At 30.9% G+C, this 19,784-nt stretch overlaps 1 protein-coding gene across 1 annotated transcript; it reads left to right on the top strand.

Annotated features, from left to right (window-relative positions):
- Window positions 1-14,683: 14,683 nt before the first annotated feature.
- On the top strand, window positions 14,684-16,919 carry LOC105766959 (F-box protein At2g39490). Its single transcript, XM_052630317.1, has 5 exons — window positions 14,684-14,778; window positions 14,854-14,970; window positions 15,087-16,083; window positions 16,254-16,418; window positions 16,602-16,919. Exons 1-5 carry the CDS (start codon window positions 14,684-14,686, stop codon window positions 16,917-16,919), a joined length of 1,692 nt encoding a protein of 563 aa, XP_052486277.1.
- The last annotated feature ends 2,865 nt before the right edge of the window (window positions 16,920-19,784 follow it).

A 19,784-nucleotide genomic window follows, 5' to 3' on the forward strand; every position in this document is an offset into this window, starting at 1 on the left:
TGAAGAAGACTATTTAATATCTACAGCCGGAAGAACTAAGGACTCAGCATTAGGTTCAGGCGGGGCTTTGGCTTTAGTAGGTGTAGAGTATAGATGTCACTGTGCTCTTGTCCTTGAAGTAGGATTTCCCTAGACACCAAATCCTTCTTGAGAAATCATAAGTTATGGTGTGGTGGTTTTTCATCTCATCCCTTAATCATGTGATCAAGGTTCGATCTCCACTTATGAGAAGGGAGCATATTTCATGGTCAATCGTTTACCTTTTTAAAGAACACTTGCAATGAGGGTTTAATCACTGTTGTCAACAATGAATACCATGATTATAAAAAAAATCCTTCACAAGACAATGTAAAGGGTAAATTCAAACATAATGTTATTATTCTTGAAAAACTTGGAAACTAAAAGTAAACTTTTAGTGATTTTAGGTGCAAAGAGTATATTGGAAATGGTAATAGTTTAAATTTGGATAGAGAAGTAGTTTGTCCAATATAAGTAAAAGCCTAAAAGGTTTAACGCATTGTTTTCAAATGTGTAGATTGCAAAAACTGATCAAATAAAAAAGAGTTCGAGTGTGACCTGTCAAATCACATCTCATCAACATAGCAGAGTTTGTGAAGTATAAATTTTAAATTATGAGTGACATGTACATAGGTAACATTTTGGATTTGAAAGTATTAAATTAATAGTGCATAGGTTAAAGGTAGTGTAGTGATTTAGTGGAAATGTATTGAATTCTTGGTGGCACATTAGTTCAATATTCAACTTAAATAAGTTATATGATTATTCGAATGAAATTTAGGAGTACTTTGAGGTCTAAAAATGGTTGAGAATGATTGGGGTATGATTTGGTATATATGTTTAGAGGTGTTTATAAGCTTGATTTTGGCTCCCTTACATCTAAGTCTTAATACTTACAAACTTTGAACCTAAAAATCAATAGTAACAGGTTCAAGGCTTGAGACTTGCTTCCTTGCTCTAAGAAACTGTCATTTTTAGGTCTCAAAAGGCCTCCGAATGACTATGAAATCCTCTCCTTTCGTAGTGTTGGATCTTGTGCCCTTAGTGTAGTATTTTTGTCTTTATATACTTGTATTTCTTGAACAAATTGGTTTAATAAAATATCCATTAATTACATTAATATCATTTATATATTTTCCTCGATTTTTTTGCACGCAAAGCAAAATGTAAGCAAATATTTGCTCAGTGATTATCTAATGTTTAACTAATACTATGTGGTATTACGTGGTCGAATCATAATACGAAAATGCAACTTGTATTAGTAGATAATATAAACATGTCCTTAGTCTAATTGAAAACAAGCAAACAGTTTGAAAGACTAATATGTTGTCTATCAATTCCAATTAGGGAGACACCTTGTCTTGGGTATTGGAGTAGATGACTTCCAAAAGCTAGAGACATAGATGTGACTGACTAGACTGATAGTACATCAGACATGACCCAACTAGAATAGATATTAGATTCATTTATGGATTTATTCACTTATGACATTCATAGTGTGTCATACATTAATCTTGAGTGAATGATGGGCTATGTATGTGTGACTCGTATGTTTTCATGTAAGTAAAAGACTAAGTTCAAATAGATAAGGAATCGAAAGCTAGTGTGTTGGGTATACGACTTCTACAATATGTAGCATCATTTCGTAATATTGGAATTGATAGCCCAACTAAAGGGTAAATGATATCCTATCATCGACATTACATGATAGATATAAAATAAAAATTGTGATACATGATTTAATTTCTATTTGATAGTAATTAACTTTTCATGAAGAAAGATTTAATGGTTACCATGAAATAAAATAGGAGCACATTGGAAGAACTGGTTTATCCCAAAAAATTTGAGGATATCCTATGAGGGTAACACACTTATGAAAAGGTCATTGGACAATCACTTATTAAGTAGCTTTTGTAATTGCATACAATAAGGGAGAGCTTAGTCACGATACTTTAGTGGAACTACTTCATGACTAAATAAGTTTATAACTAATAGACAAAAAGTCAAAACTTACTTGAGCCCTAATTATACATGTTCAATTTATCTTTTCATTAGCTTGTTAAAGTCAAAAATGAATTGCATGTAGAACCAAATGAACAGGAACAATGAAGTAAGAAAATAGATCGCATTCATAATAAATGTGTCAAAAATGAATTTAAGGTTTTAAGGTTTTTGAATTATTTTAATTAATTATAATTAAATAACTGAAGTTCAAAATGAAATTAAATTAATTAGTCGTTATGAATTAGTTGAATAAATAAATTAAATATATTTTCATAGATTATTTTATGGTAAAATTGGCATGGTTTGGATGAAATTAGAATTGGGTTAAAAGTTTTAATTAAGGAATTTATTCATTAAATTAATTAATTGAATTAATTGAATAAATAATATTTATTTTGAGAAATAAAAAAGTAAACATTGGATTGGATAAAATTATAATGTGTTGGGTCAAAAATTTAGGAAGCACATATAATTGGACCTAATACATGAGACACGCCTAACATGCCCTCATATAGCATGTGAGGGGCAACAACCCTAGTTGAAAACACTAGGGTATGTTACACATCCCTATCTCACTTAGAGTGGGATTGTGTTTTCTATTTAAATATTATTAATTATATAAGGGTTATTCTAGAAAGATTCTTGCACTTCCCTCTATAAACACAAACTTTATAAATTATTGAGTTATAGTTATTTTGCCAGAAAGTAGTGTAAATTTAGTTACTTGCAATGAATTCTATGTTCTAGGAATTACAATCTTTATTGGTTTTTATAGAAAGGACTTGCTTTTCCTACTTAAATTATGTAGATCGTTTTCCTTTTTGTGATGTGCTTTGTGTTGCTCAAGCCCACACTTGGTGCAATTCGTGGTACGAGGATAGCGGAGAAGATTGTTCGGTTGAACTTCAGGCTTGACTAATTTCATCTTGCATATAGCTCAAGTACTATTTCGATTAGGGCTTATTACTATAAATATCACAAGAGAACTTAGTTTTGAAAATTTTTAAACTTCTACTGTAACTGTAAAATTGTTGTCTTAACCAATTTTTCCAACTGTAACACCCTTGACCTGATCTGATTACTGAACCCGAGTTTTAAGATGCTACTACAGTTATCAAAACATTTACATGCAAATCATAACATTGAATTCAATTTAAATCATCAAGTTGTTCTAAATACATGCATAATAGAAGTTATGAATCAAACAGAGACTAAATCAAGCATACAAACATAATTTAATACATTTGAGCATGATTAAGGATCAATCTAAAAAAATTAAAACTTGAAACTAGGTATCGATACGAAAGGAACAAGTATCGATATTTTTATCAAAAGTATTGATACCATTATGATATTCTGCCATTTTCAAAACATTGTTCATTTGGTCAAGTATCGATACTTGGATCCTTGGTATCAATACTTTTACGCAGATAGTCAAAATCGTAAGTTTGAAAACATTTTCATGCTCAAAATTAAGACACCATTCACTAAAAAACTCAAATATCAATATATCTGTATAATATTATTCAAATTCATTTCCAACAATCTTAATCCAAGCATACTCAATAAATAACTAACAACCTCATACAATACACCAAATTGTTCCACTATTATACAACATATTCTTACTCACATACACATACACATATCTTTCACATGCAAGTCATATTTTAATAATTTTAACTTTAAATGTACCACATTTGATACTCAAATAACATTTTCATCACATTGATACTATAATTCACCATGCACATATCAATACACATCCTTCCCATAATGACCTATAATGCATTCTGCATCCAATGTATATACATCCCAAAACTTAACCAATTCATGACATAAACTCATTTCTAAGCATACAATCAATATGCCCTCATAGGCACCATCACAAATATTAGTCACAAGAAATTATAATTCATACTAAATCCATGATTCAATTCATAATATAAATAGACCATACGCATGTCACATTCCAAACTTTACCATAGATCAAACATCATTTTACTAAGTTAACATATAGAGATATATGTTTATAAGCAAAATCAACCTAAACCAAAACAATATATGTGTCATTACCTAAGCGTGTCATTCTCATTTGTAAAATACCATTCAACTTTTACTTAAGTGACCATATGCACATCTTCACATCTATCCAAGCTCAACACTACCAAAGCCCAAACACATTCATTGCATTACAATTATTTGATCATTCTATATACAAAACACATATTCATTCAAAACTCAAACCACAGTCAAGAACCAAAGTACTAACATTCAAGATTGACTAAAAATGAATCACCTATATACATGCCACAAAACCAAGTTTTAAGTGATAGAAAAGCTACTAAATCAATACCGAGATAGTGTGAGCTTCTCGACGATCCGCCTAACACGTTCTGCAAGTTTAATTTTAAAAACCAAACTTTAATTTTAAATAAAAGCAAGTGTAGCACAGCTGCAGTTGTGTGGCCACCTTCGAGTCCCTCTCAGCACCGACCCGCCTATAACTGGGGATTACCTGTACAGTTAAACAGAGGGGTGAGTTTACGAAAACTCAGTGTGTAATCCCTTAACAAGCAAACAGTCAATTAAACAGTAGATAAATGCAGTTTGGGCCTGAGCCCGTTACAGTAACAATCCAATTCAGTGTGGGCCTAAGCCATTTCCTGTAACAGTAAATGATTGGGCTTGAGCCCATCACAATGCTAGTAACCAGTAGGGCCTTTACCCAATTTCAGTAATAGTATCAGTGGGGCCTTGGCCCATAACAGTAACAGATATCTGTCATACAGTGAATAGTATGTAATATCATTATTCGATGCAGTAATCGTACAAAATCATTAATCAGTGCAGATATGAAGTTAGAAATCCTACCCAATCTAGCCTTTACACACCACTCCGTCCCGCCAAACATACCATGTGGGGATAAAATCGACCCACTCAGCCAAACACACCAAGATTAGCACCGGTTGCGACACTAAATAGTATTGCAGCAAAGGTGCCAGTAAAATAAACAACATATAACCATCAGTAGGTCCACAGTCGTCTTGGGCAACTCGTGCAACCTTATCAGTACGGTACACTTCCTCCAAATATAAAAACCCATCCCTATGCAATATATCGTTACATAATATCATACGCGTATGCAAAATGTCATGCTCAATCATAGTCATACATATCATAGAGCAAATCAACATAACATAAGGCCATAACAGTCATTTCATCTCCTATGTGTATAACAGTCATTTTACCCTATGGGGGTATTTCAATCATTCTACCTTATGGGGGTATTTAAGTCATTTTATCCTATGGAGGGTATTTCGGTCATTCTACCCTATGGAGGTATTTCGGTTATTCTACCCTATGGGGGTATTTCGATCATTCTACCCTATGGGGGTATTTCGATCATTTTATTGACCTCTCGAAAGGTTCGCAGTCGTCTCGAGCGACTCAAGTAACCTAAATGGTCATAACAGTGCAAATGGGCCCAAGGCCAAATACTCGGCCCAAGTGGGTCCACATGCTCGTGCGGTCCATTCAACCCAGATTTTGCCATGGCTATGGGATCCACATAACCTAGTGCAGTATTTGTCACAAATTATGGTTTTCATCTGTGTGGGGCCTACGAGCCCATTTCAGCCTAAGCCCATGGAATTGCTCATGGAGGCCTCTACAGTCTATCGCCCTTGAGGATTGGCTTACCACACGAGCGATCGCACGCTCGTGTGGTCTCAAACACCGTAATTCTGGCTTTTCGACTTTTTCCATTCTACAGTTACAGTGGGGTGTTTACACACCTAATGCGATTTGTAGATTCCCTTTGCTCCACACACTCTTATTCCAAAAATCAATGATCATTGCACCCTTGGTTTCCAGGCAATGTGCCAATCAACCTCGACCACCACCAGTTAGGAATGGAAGCAATGCAGGTTGGAGAAAGCGATGAAAACCTTGAAAACCTCACCGATCTCCCATCGAGAACAAGGAACAAATGAGATGGATATATATCTCTCCACAACAACAACCTCCCTAAATCCTAATATTCTCTCCTCAAATCTCTCCAAATATCCTTCCTCAATTCTCTCTATGACCAGTTCAAACTCCGTTTAGCAGTATTTTAATCCAACTCTACTACCCACACGAATTAGGCAGCAAAATAAATACTCCCTTTTTGATGCGCCACCACTTGAACTGTAACATCTCAATTTTGGGCCTAGTCGAAACAGTGGTTTCGAGACCACAAATCCGATGAGGAAAAATTTATTTTTCTTATATTTTTGTGGTCTACGATTTCATCGAATTATTTTTGAAAATTTCGTTCAAAACTTTCGACGTTTGGGCACTCAATTTAGTCAAAAGGACTAAATTGTAAAAAGTACAAAAATTGAGTTCTACATGTTAGAGGTGTCCAATTGTTATGAAACTTTAAATTGGAGGTCCTTATATGGTAATTAGACCATTGGTTAAGTTGGTAGACAAAAATGGACATTAGATAAGGGAAATAGGATATTTTTAAGTTAGGGACAATTTGGTAATTTAGTAATAAAAAGAATTAAAAAGGGAAAAAGATGACAAAATGTGTTCATCTTCTCCATGGTGAACGAAAATAGCAAGGGGAAACCATAGTTAGGGTTTTCAAGCTTCCAAGCTCCATAGTAAGTGATTCCAAGCCCCGTTTTTAATGATCTTTACGTTTTTGGAGTCCTGGTAACTTGATTTAGCTTATTCTAGCAATAATTTAACCTAGGGTTTATATTTGGAAAAATATCCATAGGTGAAATGTGTTTATTTTGAAGCTTTGTACGGTAGAAAATGTAGACCACTGTTGTATTGGACAGAGCTCAAAGAAAAGAAAATATATGGGGTTGATTTGATCCAGGAAACAGAGGAAAAAGTAAAACTGATTCGGGATAGTCTAAAAGTAGCCTTCGATCGTCAGAAGTCATATACCGATCTTAAATGAAAAGAGATTGAATTTCAAGGTAGTTGGGAGAAATATTTGCCGTTGGTAGAGTTTGCCTATAATAATAGTTATCAGTCGAGTTTGAAGATGGCACCTTATGAAGCTTTGTATAGACGTAAATGTCGTACGCCTTTATATTGGATAGAACTTAAGGAAAATCAGATTTACAAGGTTGATTTAGTCAAAGAAACGGAAGAGAAAGTAAAAGTTATCAGAGATTGTTTAAAAGCAGCTTCAGACAGACAAAAGTCCTATGCAGATTTAAAAAGAAAAGAGATCGAGTATTAAGTTGGTGACAAAGTGTTTTTGGAAGTATCCCAGTGGAAGAAAATTTTTAGATTTGTCAAGAAAGGCAAACTAAGTCCACGTTTCATGAACCGTTCGAGGTGACTGAAAGAATTGGGCCCTTAGCATATCGGTTAGCTTTGCCAACTGAGTTAGAGAAAATTCATAATGTATTCCATGTGTCTATGTTACGTCGTTACCATTCCGATCTGTAACATGTGATCTCACCGACAGAGGTTGAGATTCAGCCAGACATGACTTATGTTGAAGAACCGATAAAAATTCTAGATAGAGAGATTAAGTAACTAAGGAACAAGAGTATTGCACTTGAGAAAGTGTCATGGAATAGGCATGGAGTTCATGAGGCTACATGGGAGCCTGACGAGACCATGTGAAAAAAGTACCCAAATCTCTTCACAGGTAAGATTTTCGGGGACGAAAATCCCTAAAAGGGGGGAAAAATGCAACATCCCGATTTTGGGCCTAGTCGAAACAATCGTTTCGGGACCAAAAATATGATGAGGAAAAAAATTCTTATATTTTTATGGTCTACGATTTCACGGAATGATTTTGTGAAAATTTCGTTCAAAAATTTCGACGTTTTGGCACTCAATTTAGTCAAAAGGACTAAATTGTAAAAACTGCAAAAGTTGAGTTCTACATGTTAGAGGTGCCCAATTGTTATGAAACTTTAAATTGGAGGTCCCTATCTGGTAATTAGACCATTGGTTAAGTTGGTAAACAAAAATGGACATTAGATAAGTGAAATAAGAAATTTTTAAGTTAGGGACAATTTGGAAATTTAGTAATAAAAAGAATTAAAAAGGGTTTTCAAGCTTCCAAGCTCCATAGTAAGTGATTCCAAGCCCCGTTTTTAATGTTCTTTACGTTTTTAGAGTCCTGGTAACTTGATTTAGCTTATTCTAGTAATAATTTAACCTAGGGTTTATATTTGGAAAAAATACCTATAGGTTAAATGTGTTTATTTTGATGTTTTATGGTAGAATATGAAGCTTGAAATTATGTTAAATAACTTTTGCTAAGTGATTTTAAGTGAAAACGAGTAAAACGACATAATCGGTAAAAATACCTAATGTTCATAAGTAAGTGTTAGAGTGAGAATTTGATGTTGTCATAGAAGGGAGAAAATGTTCAGCATGTTATAAAACATAAGAAAAAGAGATGAAGTTTAATTTTCGAGCTTTGGGGAAAAAGTATAAATATGCAAAAGTTTAGGGGCAAAATTATAAATTTTCCAAAGTTCGAGTCAAGGATTGTTTTGATGAATGTGAGTATTAAATAAGCTAAATTTGCTATTATAGATCAAGAAGAACAAAATTTGGAGTTAGACCGAGGAAAGAAAAAGATAGAGGACTAAGTTGCTAGATTTGGTCAAATTTTGTACCGAGGTAAGTTTACGGTAAATAAATACAATATTTTAATAATTATTATTAATTTTGTTATTTTTCAGCAATTATATATTTATTTCATGAATTTATTTAATGTTGACTCAAGTATGAGATGACAGAGAATCAGTGTTAAAAAGTCCCGTTGAAACATAAGGAATGTATCGGATACAAATGGGTAAAGAGGTCCCATGTAAGACCATGTCTGGGAAATGGCGTTGGCACCGAGATGAGAGGTCCCCCGTAAGACCATATCTGGGACATGGCATGGGCACCGATATGAGAACTCTCATGTAAGACCATATCTGGGATATGGCATTGGCAGCACAAAAAATATCCCATGTAAGACCATGTCTGGGACAAGGCTTTGGCATGTTATTATCAGATATGAGACCCAAGTATCCTTAATATTCCAATGTGGCTCAACGGGCTAGAAAACAGATTATGTTCTATGGAAGTTCAAGTAAAAGTATAATTAGCAACTTCAGGTGAGTTATAAGAGTTAAGAATATGTTATGATATCAGTGAGAACCAATATTTTAGCAAGAGAAGAGTAAGTTGTAATCTTAAGCTATCTAAATAGGTAAGTAAATAAACAAGTAAATGAGAGTAAGTAAAGAGGAAACATAAGAACATGATACTTGCATATCATTATTTGTGTTAAATGTTGTTATTTATTTACTTGTAAACTTACTAAGCTTTAGGCTTATTTCTTTTATTTCTTTTTCTTTCATATAGTATTATCAAGTATAGTCGGGATCTTGAAGACGTCGGAGAGCATTCACACCATCAACCACCACAACTTGGTATTTTAAGACGATAAATGTTTCGAGCTATGACATGTATAGGGACTTAGTCATTTCGATTATATATTCTTAAATTATGACCAAAAGATGATATGTAAATATTTGATGATGAATAGTTATTAAAATGACTAATTATGAAGGTGTTTATTGTTATAAATGTCTAGGTGATAAATTATGCATAGAAATCATGAAAGAGTAATAATTTGCAAAGAAACAGCAGCAGTGATGTGATTTTTAAAAATCACTTAGGATAGTATAAAATGAATTCGAGGGTGTATGATATATATAATGAAATCTTATTGAGTCTATTTTCATGGAAAAATAACGGTTTAGCAAAAAGAATTTTATATTTTGAGATATGTGAATTTTCGTGAGACAGGGTCAGAACCATTTTTGGAGTCCCCTATTCTGAGTTTAGAAAATCACTAAAAATTTTACAAAAATATTTATGAGTTGTAATTTATATGTATAGATTCGTTATTGAGTCTATTTTCTGTAGAAATAAGTGAGAACGCCATATGAAAATCCTACAATGAGAAAACTTGTTTTTAGTGGCAAGAGGTCAGGACAGTCAAGTGGTGAAATAGGGGAGACTTTAACTAATAAATTGTACTAATTGACTAAACCAAAAATTCTTAAAAATTTATGATAAGAAGATATACGAGTTTAGTTTTAGGGAAATTTACAGATTTAAATTTTGAGTTTTTTAGCTCGAGTTATAAATGATTTAGTGACTACTGCGCGAGTGGACAACTTTATCATAGATAGTGAGATAAATTTTAAAAGCAAACTTTTATGACCCGAACTAATAAGTCAAATAAAGTAATGCCTCGAGCTCGACTCCGGCAATGGTCTCGGGTAAGGGGTGTTACATGAACCTTACAACCTCCCCAAATCTCATTATTCTCTCCTCAAATCTCTCCAAATATCCTTCTTCAATTCTCTCTATGACCAGTTCAAACTCCAGTTAGCAGTATTTTAATCCAACTCTACCACCCACACGAATTAGGCAGCAAAATAAATACTTCCTTTTTAATGTGCCACCACTTGAACCTTAGACTCCATGTACACTCCACACACCCCTTACCACTAGACCAACAACTTCTTTATATCATATTTTAACCACAATAATTTAAGAACCTACTATCTAGATCCAAAGATTTTATTCACTTACAATAAAAAATTTGCATAAGCCGAGGCTTGAACCCCTGACTTTTCAAACACTTCCAAACACCCCTAAATCACTTATCCACTGAAGCAAACATTCATTCATGTATTTTCCTTGCACAACTAAATACTTATATGCAGTCTCCTAACTGTTCCATTGCTCAAAACCTATTTCTTCTAGGCCCAAAATTAGGGGTGTTACATAACCAAAGGAAATTGGCACCCAATACCTCATCGACTCATAGTCGAAGTAACCCTAAACTCTTCCTATCCTATGGTATGCCACTATATCCAACTTTTTCCAAACAGTTAACAAGGTATTCGTTTCTTATTTCATCATCAACCGATACCTTAATTCACTTTTATTATCATCATTAGTACATTTATCCAACATATGACAACAATAAATAATCTCAATATAAGCTAAATTTCACATTATAACATTATATTATACTCTCACATATATTCAATTTGGTCATTTTCACTATCAATTAGTCTAAATCAATTCAATTCAGCTCATTTCATCACATCATCACATAATATATTTTATTTCAGGTCAATTTATGGTCAATTTCATAATTATTTCAATTTTCAATTCATTATATTCAATTTAGTCATCCCACTCACATTTTTGTACGTAATTGTAAACAATTAAAATTTCCATTAAATATAAATATAATTATAATTATAAATGCATAACCATTTATTACAGACATACCGTATGAACTTACCTAGTCAAGACAAAAAAAAAACCTCTCTAAGGACTAATCAACAAATTTTGTCTTTTCGCCGATTATCTTCAATTTGGTCCAATTTTCGATCTCTAATTAATAGTTCAATTCAATTTATCAATTTCAACCCTCTTATTTCGTCCAATTATAAACATGTACCAACTCAATTTCATTATTTGGTTGCCCCTAAAATTTTTTATATTATTCGATTTAGTCCCTAAAATCGAACTTATTATATTTTCCAAATTTGAACATCAAATTTTAAAAACACTTCAATTATGTCCATTAAAACCTCCTAATATCACAATTTAAAAAATTTGATACCAATTTCAATATATTCACAATTTAGTCCTTACCTTAAAACTAACAAAATTTACTTAACAAATTAATTCTATTTCATTTCTATGCTCCAAAATCTACCATAAACATTCAAAATTTTAATTTATATCAATGACAACTATAGAAGTCTTTAACACTTTTGAAAATGGAGATACTGAATTAACTAGACCTAGTTTTAACAATCTCAAAAACATAAAAATTATGAAAATAAGATTAAAAACATTACCATGCAAGAGAAATTTGTTGGTCGAACCATGAAGCTTCTCCCATGGTGGTTTTTGATTTCTTATTCAATGAAGATTATGTTTTAACTATTATAATATTAATTTAATATTAAAATTAAATAAAAATTTTAATTATAAAATCCAATTAAAACATTTAACAACCGACAACCAAAAATTAAAAGGTTATTTTGCAACTTAAAACCCTTAACATTAATTTATTTAACCTTTTAATTAATAAAAATCAATAACGATTAACTTTTACAATTTTTACGATTTAGTCCTTTTTCCTTACTTAACCATGCAATCACTAAAAGTTTTTTACCAAACGTCATATCACCTATATAAAAGCTCCATAAATTTTTAATAAAAATATTTAAGGGCTTGATTTACAAAAACGAGGTCCTGATACCTCAGTTTTCAAAAGCACTTGATTTTCGATACACACTACTTGTACCTTGACTAACTGACCAATTAATAAAACTTATTAAATCATGATTCACTATTATAATATATTTAACTCATAAATACTAATTAAATATATCTATGGACTCACTTGTCGGAATTGTGGTCCCGAAACCACTGTTTCTGACACCATTGAAAAACGAGTTGTTACACCGACAATATGACCCTCAGGAACGTTGTTAAGTGTTGTAATAGACCCGGATAAAGCCCAAAACATGTGTGAAAGCTAAGAATTATTATAAGTAATTGCATGTAACATTTGTTGCTCGAGTTAGAAATTGGACTTGGGTAAGGCGTGTTACAAGAAGAGTATTTAGCACTATTTGTATTGTACTCATTTTAAATTAATGTCACCTTCATGAATATGGTGAAATATCAAGTTGGTTTAAATCCAACTAAGTATTATATTTTAGATTAATATCATATTATTTAATTGAATTCTTCTAAAAATAACAACTTTTAAAACTATTAAAAATTAATCATTTTGAACTTTTTTATTATTTTAAAATATGCAGAGACCTCAGTTTCGAGTAGAGAAAATGATGCAATGTGAAATCATTTATGAAGTGAAAAACCTAGAAATGTTTATTTTTCACCTTGTTTTTTTTTTTTCAACTTGGACATGCTATCAGTAACTTTCATACTTGGGTAGTCCAAGTACATTAGTCAAAAGACCAAAGTCCCAGAAAATCTAGTCCAAGAATTGAAAATACGAGCTGAACTAAACCAAGGGAGATAGCTTTGTTGATTCCATGTCCCATGATGATGTTCAACTTCATTTCTTTTTAATACTCATCAATCCATTTCGTGTTCATAGCTTTTTGAATCATTTGATATATATTTTTTGTATTGTTAATACTTCTATTTTTGTTTTTCATTTCTAATTTATTTACACTTTTTAGATTTTTTTATAATTTTTTTATAGTTTTTATCCAAAATTGAATTTTTAAATATTTTCCTCTTTTTTTGAAACTTTTAGAATTAGAACTAAATTGACAAATTTTGTAAAAGTTTAGGGCTAATTTTATTTATTTTTTTATATTTTGAGAACAAATTGATAGAATGTGTAAACATTGAGGGCTAAATTTTTTATCAGGCCAATCAGAAAAGGCCCACATCAACGTTCCATCACTTGACCTAATGAAAACAAATAGGAAAGTGACAAAAATATTTAATTTCGAAAAATTGAGTGACTAAATAAAAAAAATTAATAGTTAAGTAATTAAAATAGAACTAAAAACATAATTGGGTGACTATTGTTATTGTTTGCCCTAAAGCCTAAAACATACAAATAACTTCAATTTAAAATTATGAGATTCAACATAATTCATGTATTGAATTAAACTCGAATTGCTGAACATGTAATGATCACAACACGATATGACCCAAATCAAAATTGACACAAACTCAAATTTGACTTAAATTCAAAATTAATCCAACTTAAAATAATTGAAAATTTTAAAACTCCCGATATAAATTGAAGTAATTGCAAAACTAAACTCACCAACCCAACTCAGATGTTTACTTCATCAAGGTTTTCATTTCTGTTTGAGTCCTAATTTGTATATTTAAACCCATAAAAGGCAATCTTCTTGCTCCGGACGTAGCTTTAGGGTTGTTTGGAAATTATGATTTAGTATTGACTTAAAAACTTAAATGATTTGTTTAGATAAACATAAAAGTTGGATTTGTTATGATTCTAAATTTTAAAATAAAATTAATATATCATCAATAAATTCCAAATTTTTATAAAATTGTAGGAATAAAGGAACGTCATGATTTTCAATTCCCAAAGATTATTTCCAAGAAAATGCCATGATTTTCTGTTATAATTACTGTGGTTTATTATTGTTTCATGTTGGCTAATGAATTAGTCTATATTAATTAAATTTGACAACAGTTTGGTCAATTTCTTGTGGTTTAGTGTTGGCTGAAATTCTGATAAAAACATTATTATTTATATCCCTAATTAGTAGTAGTCTTCTGTAGGAATAATTTTATATTTTTACCATTAATTTAAATTAATCAAATTAAATGGAATAAAAAAAGGTATATATAGGAATTTGAGTTCTAGATAAATTTTAAAATAAGTTGCTCAATCCTAAGATAAATATGTTTCAACTCAATCCACTCTTTTTCAAATTAATTACTTCCATAATCACACTTATCTAATTATCATCAACTTCCTTTCACTATAAAAATTAAAATTAAATGATTAGAAAAGGCTCCATTATAAAATTTAAACAGATTTTTGGCCTCTTCCAAGCCTCCAAAGTTAATGGGAAAGAAGAGAAGAAACAAGAAAATTAACCAAGAAAAACAGAGGCATGATCCAGATGATAATAACAGCCCAACAACCACTTCAATCTCCAGGTAACAACTATTTATTAATTATCATTTTCTTCTAAATTTTCAGTATTTTAGTTCAACCTTGTTGTATTGGATCAGGTATTTCGATATCTGTAGCCTAACTGATGATGTCCTTCACCATATTATTCCATCACTTAACCATTTATGGAAGTACGATGGAGAGAAACCGTATAATCATGTCAATATCCCAAAAAGGTCAGCTAAGTGTGAACTTGTATTTATACTTTTAACTTTGGGGTTCCGTTAGTTTTATGATCAAACAAGTTCTAGGTTTTGATATGATCAATGTTGTTTTTTTCCCTTTGGAACAGTAATAAGATGGACCCTAACGATTACATCAGTCGTTTGCCTGATAACATCCTACACCACATCATTTCCTTCCTCCCTTTTGAATCCGGTGTCCGAACTTCTATCCTTTCAACTCACTGGAAACACCTCTGGAAAGAGGCTTTGTTGGAACCAGTCCATGATGTAATAACAATGGAAGCTGCCACTAAAATCATACAAAGTTTTGTTGATGATTTCGATACACACTATAGGCCTAGAAATAAATGGGGGTTCAGGTTTGAGTTTGGTCATGGAAGAGGCATCTTAGTTGCTAGCATTTCCAGCAAGGGTGCACTTCAACTTGATTTTTCAGGTGGTAAACAAGAATTACCAAGGCCATTTGATTTGTTTTTGAAGCTGAATCTTGCATCGCCTAACCATTTATCACCTCCATACATGTGGTTTGATTGGTGGCAGCTTGAGGAAAATCACCCACTGCATACCCAACAACCTTCTTGGAACACAATGAAAGTAAAATCGTTGTATCTCATATCAGTAAGCCAACTGTCTAATATGGCAGTTTCTTCGTTGGTGGCAAATTTGCCATTTCTCCAAAGCTTGACTATCACCAAATGCAGTGGATTACAATCTTTACAGATAAAAGAGGCCAAAGGGCTTCATAAATTAGTGGTCCTTGATTGCCCCGGTTTACAATCTCTCAGTTTTGAAGGTGTCTCTTTAAAATCTTTCAGATATAGAGGCAACTTAGTGTCGATCAAAGTGTCCTGCAAATGTAAGCATATTGCCCAGTTTTGCAGGTGTGACTGTGGATTATTCTTGGAAGATGTCATGGTTGATCTCAGACAAGGTCATCTAACACAATGGACATGGGACTTTCAGAAGTCTTTCCGTTGCCTTTATCATTATGATCTCTATGAAAAAACCCGTTGTCGCTGCACCAACAGGAAAAGATGTTTCAAATCAATTTTGATAAGCATAAGGGGTGTTAAATCTCTAACAATATGCAGATGGTTTTTCGAGGTATGTTCAATAAAGAAATGTTCACTTTCATATTCATGTAGTACTAACCTAAGTTACTCAAGCTTGTGTATGGATGAGGATACATGTCTGACATGAATGTATGCTTTACGATTGAAAATTCGACATAGTTACTAACCTTCATAATTTATTTTTACTGAAATTTCTTTTAGACATCGATGTGCAACTCGTTGCCCTTTTCAAGTAGAGACCTTCTACCTTGTATGAGACAACTAGAAGAGCTTTGGTGGATCGATTGCTCAATGGAAAGAGAATCTATTAATGCCTTACTTTGCTTTTTGAAGCTTTGTCCTAACTTGGAAAGACTGTTTGTGACAGTAAGTCTTCTCATTTTTTTTTCTGATGGACTTTGCATATTTAATGGTATAAATAGCAATGTTATGCATACTCGAATACCTATACATGTCTTATACATATTTATTAAAAATTTCTTTATATATATTTAAAGAATTATGTCAATACCTATATCTTATTAAGTATATGTGGATCAAAACTTGCAGATTGATCCAAAATGCTATAACATGCCCAGCACTGGAAAATTCTCAGATTCAGTCATTGTTTCTGAAAAGCTCGATGATCTCAAAGCTGTGAAACTTGAAGGAGTTGCAGATGAAGAAAAGGAGAATTTCATTGCTAGGAGACTGATACCTTTATTCGGAGAAAATAATCCAGTTATTATATCAAAATCAGGTGAGAAATGTATAAAACATCTAGTAAAAGTAGCAAAGTTGGAGAAGAAAGGGAAGTACCCATACAAGTTTAAAGTGGTTGAAAATGTTAATGAAAATTTTCCGGATCATGTTCATATGAACGTCTAGTTTAATAGGGCAGCCCAATCTGAAGCAATGGCCAGCTTGAATTTTAATTAGGAGTTGGGTTTATGAAGGATTGAGCACAGGGATGATTGTGAAAGAAGGAAAAAGAGAAAGACTCTTTGCTTAAGGTGTGGATGCATTTAATTAATTGTTGAGTAAAATCTAAATTAGCAAGCCTTTCTCTAAGGCGTGGGCACACTGACATGCATTTTTTTTAGATAAATTAGGAAAGAGAGGTAGATTTTTAATATTTGCGATTATTTATTTCATTAGACTTATCTTTCATTCATATTCTCTTTTAGTAATATTTATAGAGGAGGAATTTATTTATATAATTTAAAAATTAAAATAATTTTATATACTTTCATATTAATTATTTATGAGTAATATTTTAATTATCCAAACTTTGAATTTATCAATATAACTGTATTTGTTATACATATAAAATTTCAAGCCAATCGATATCTCTATTATTTCAATCTAAAATACTTTATATATTAACATACATTCAACAATTAAATTTTTAACATAAAACAAATAATTACAAATTCTAAATTTACATCAAATTTAACATGCATAATCTATATGAATAGACTATGAAATATAACTATCGACTCATTAAGGTATTTATCATATAAATAATTACGAAAGTGTGTAAAACTATTTTAATTTTTACATTGTGTTAGTGGATCCTCCTCAATATTTATATTTATAATTTTCAATAAGATGAATATTAATACATTTTATGTAGGGTTTTAATCTTTATAAATAAAGACTTTTAGATTGGATTGAAAAATTAAGTATTGAATTTTTAGTACAAAATTTTTAAACATTGAATTTATATTAATCACGGAATATATATATTTTTATTTGATAACATTAATTCTTGAATTTTAAAATTTATTATTTCATAATTTTAATCTTATTGATATTGTGTTAATTATTTTACTTTAAATAATTTTGAATAAAATTTAAAGATAAATTTTGAATATTTCAATATTAATAAAATGAAAAATAAAATCAACTTAATAATTTCCACATCAAGTGATAAGTAGTATCTACTTAATATATTCAACACCTTTTGTTGAAAATTTTATATTAAGTAAAATGTTAATATGGTTATCAAACGAAATAAAAAAAATTAAATGTTGAAAATTTTCTTAATAATTTTAAACTTTTTCTTATTTTAAAAATATACAAAGACCTAATTTTTGAGTAGGGAAAACAATGCAATGTAAATTTTTTTTTTTTATGAAATGAAAAACCTAGAAACGTTTTTTTTTCTCGCCTTTTTTTTCTAGCTTGGAAATGTTATTAGTAACTTCTATACTTGGGTAATCCAAGTACGTTGGTCAAATGACCAAAGTTCCAAAAAATCTAGTAGCTGAATTAAACCAAGGGAGATAATTTTGTTGATTCCTTGTCCTATGAGGATGTTCAACTTCATTTCTTTTTAGTACTCATTAATTCATTTCATATTCATAGCTTTTTGAATACATATGTTTTGGTTTTTCATTTCTAATTTATTTACACTTTTTAGATTTTTTTAAATTTGTTTTTATAATTTTTTTAAAACATTTTTCCTTTTCCTAAACTTTTCAAATTTTGTAAATGTTGAGGGATAACTTTATTTATTTTTTTATATTTTGGGATCAAATTGATAGAATGTGTAAATAGTGAAGGCTAAATTTGTTATTAGGCCAATCGGAAAAAGCCCACATCAAAATTTCGTCACTCGACCTAATGATAACAAACAAGAAAGTGACAAAAATATTCAATTTTGAAAAGTTGAGTGACTAAATAAAAAATTAATAATTAGGTAATCAAAATAGAACTAAAGGCACAATTGGGTGACTATTCTTATTGTTGAGCCTAAAACCTAAAACACACAAAGAACTTCAAATTTAAAATTACGAGATTCAACATAATTCATGTATTAAATTAAACTTGAATTGTTGAACATGTAATGATCACAACCCGATATGACATGAACTCGAAATTGACAGAAACTTATAATTGACTTGAACTCAAAATTGATCCGTCTTGAAATAAATCGAAAATTTTAAAACTCGAATTACCCCGATATAAATTGACCTAATTGTAAAACTAAACTCGCCAACCCAACTCAAATGTTTACTTCATCAAGGTTTTCATTTGTGTTTGAGTCCTAATTTGCATCTTTAAACCCATAAAAGACAATCTTCTTGTTCCTGTTTCTTTTGGAGGATGCTTTAGGGCTTGTTTGGAAATTATGATTTGCGTTAAGAAATTTGGATCTTGATTTAAAATTTAAAATTATTTGCTTAGATAACAAATTAAAGTTGGATTTTAAGATTTATATTTTAAATTTTAAAATGACTTTAAAATTTAAATTTTAGAATTATAATATATCATGAATGAAATTGAAGCTTTTCAAAACTATAGGGATAAATTAATATCAGGATTTTCAGTTCTCAAAACACTATCTTAAGATTTCTTTCCAAGAAAATGTCATGATTTTCTGTTATAGTTACTCAGGTTTATAACTTGTTTCATGTTGGCTCATGTGTTTAGTGATATTCCTATAAAAACATCATTGTATATATCCCTATCTAGTAGGAGTCTTCTGTTCGACCAATTTTTATTTTTTATCACGTTCCTGCATAATTTATCAAATTAAATGGTGAATTTTATCATTTATATTATATAAAATAAGGTACATGAATATACATGAGAATTTGGGTTCTAGATGATTTAAATTTTAAAATATATTTTTAATATTTATACCATTCAAACTAAAACTCAATTAAAATTAAACTTCCTTTCACTATAAAATTAAACTTAAATGATTAGCAAAGGCCCCAAAGTTAAAAGTCATTTGGCTTGTAT

Source organism: Gossypium raimondii, chromosome 5 (genome assembly GCF_025698545.1).
Source record: "Gossypium raimondii isolate GPD5lz chromosome 5, ASM2569854v1, whole genome shotgun sequence".
Classification (NCBI taxonomy): Eukaryota; Viridiplantae; Streptophyta; class Magnoliopsida; order Malvales; family Malvaceae; genus Gossypium; species Gossypium raimondii.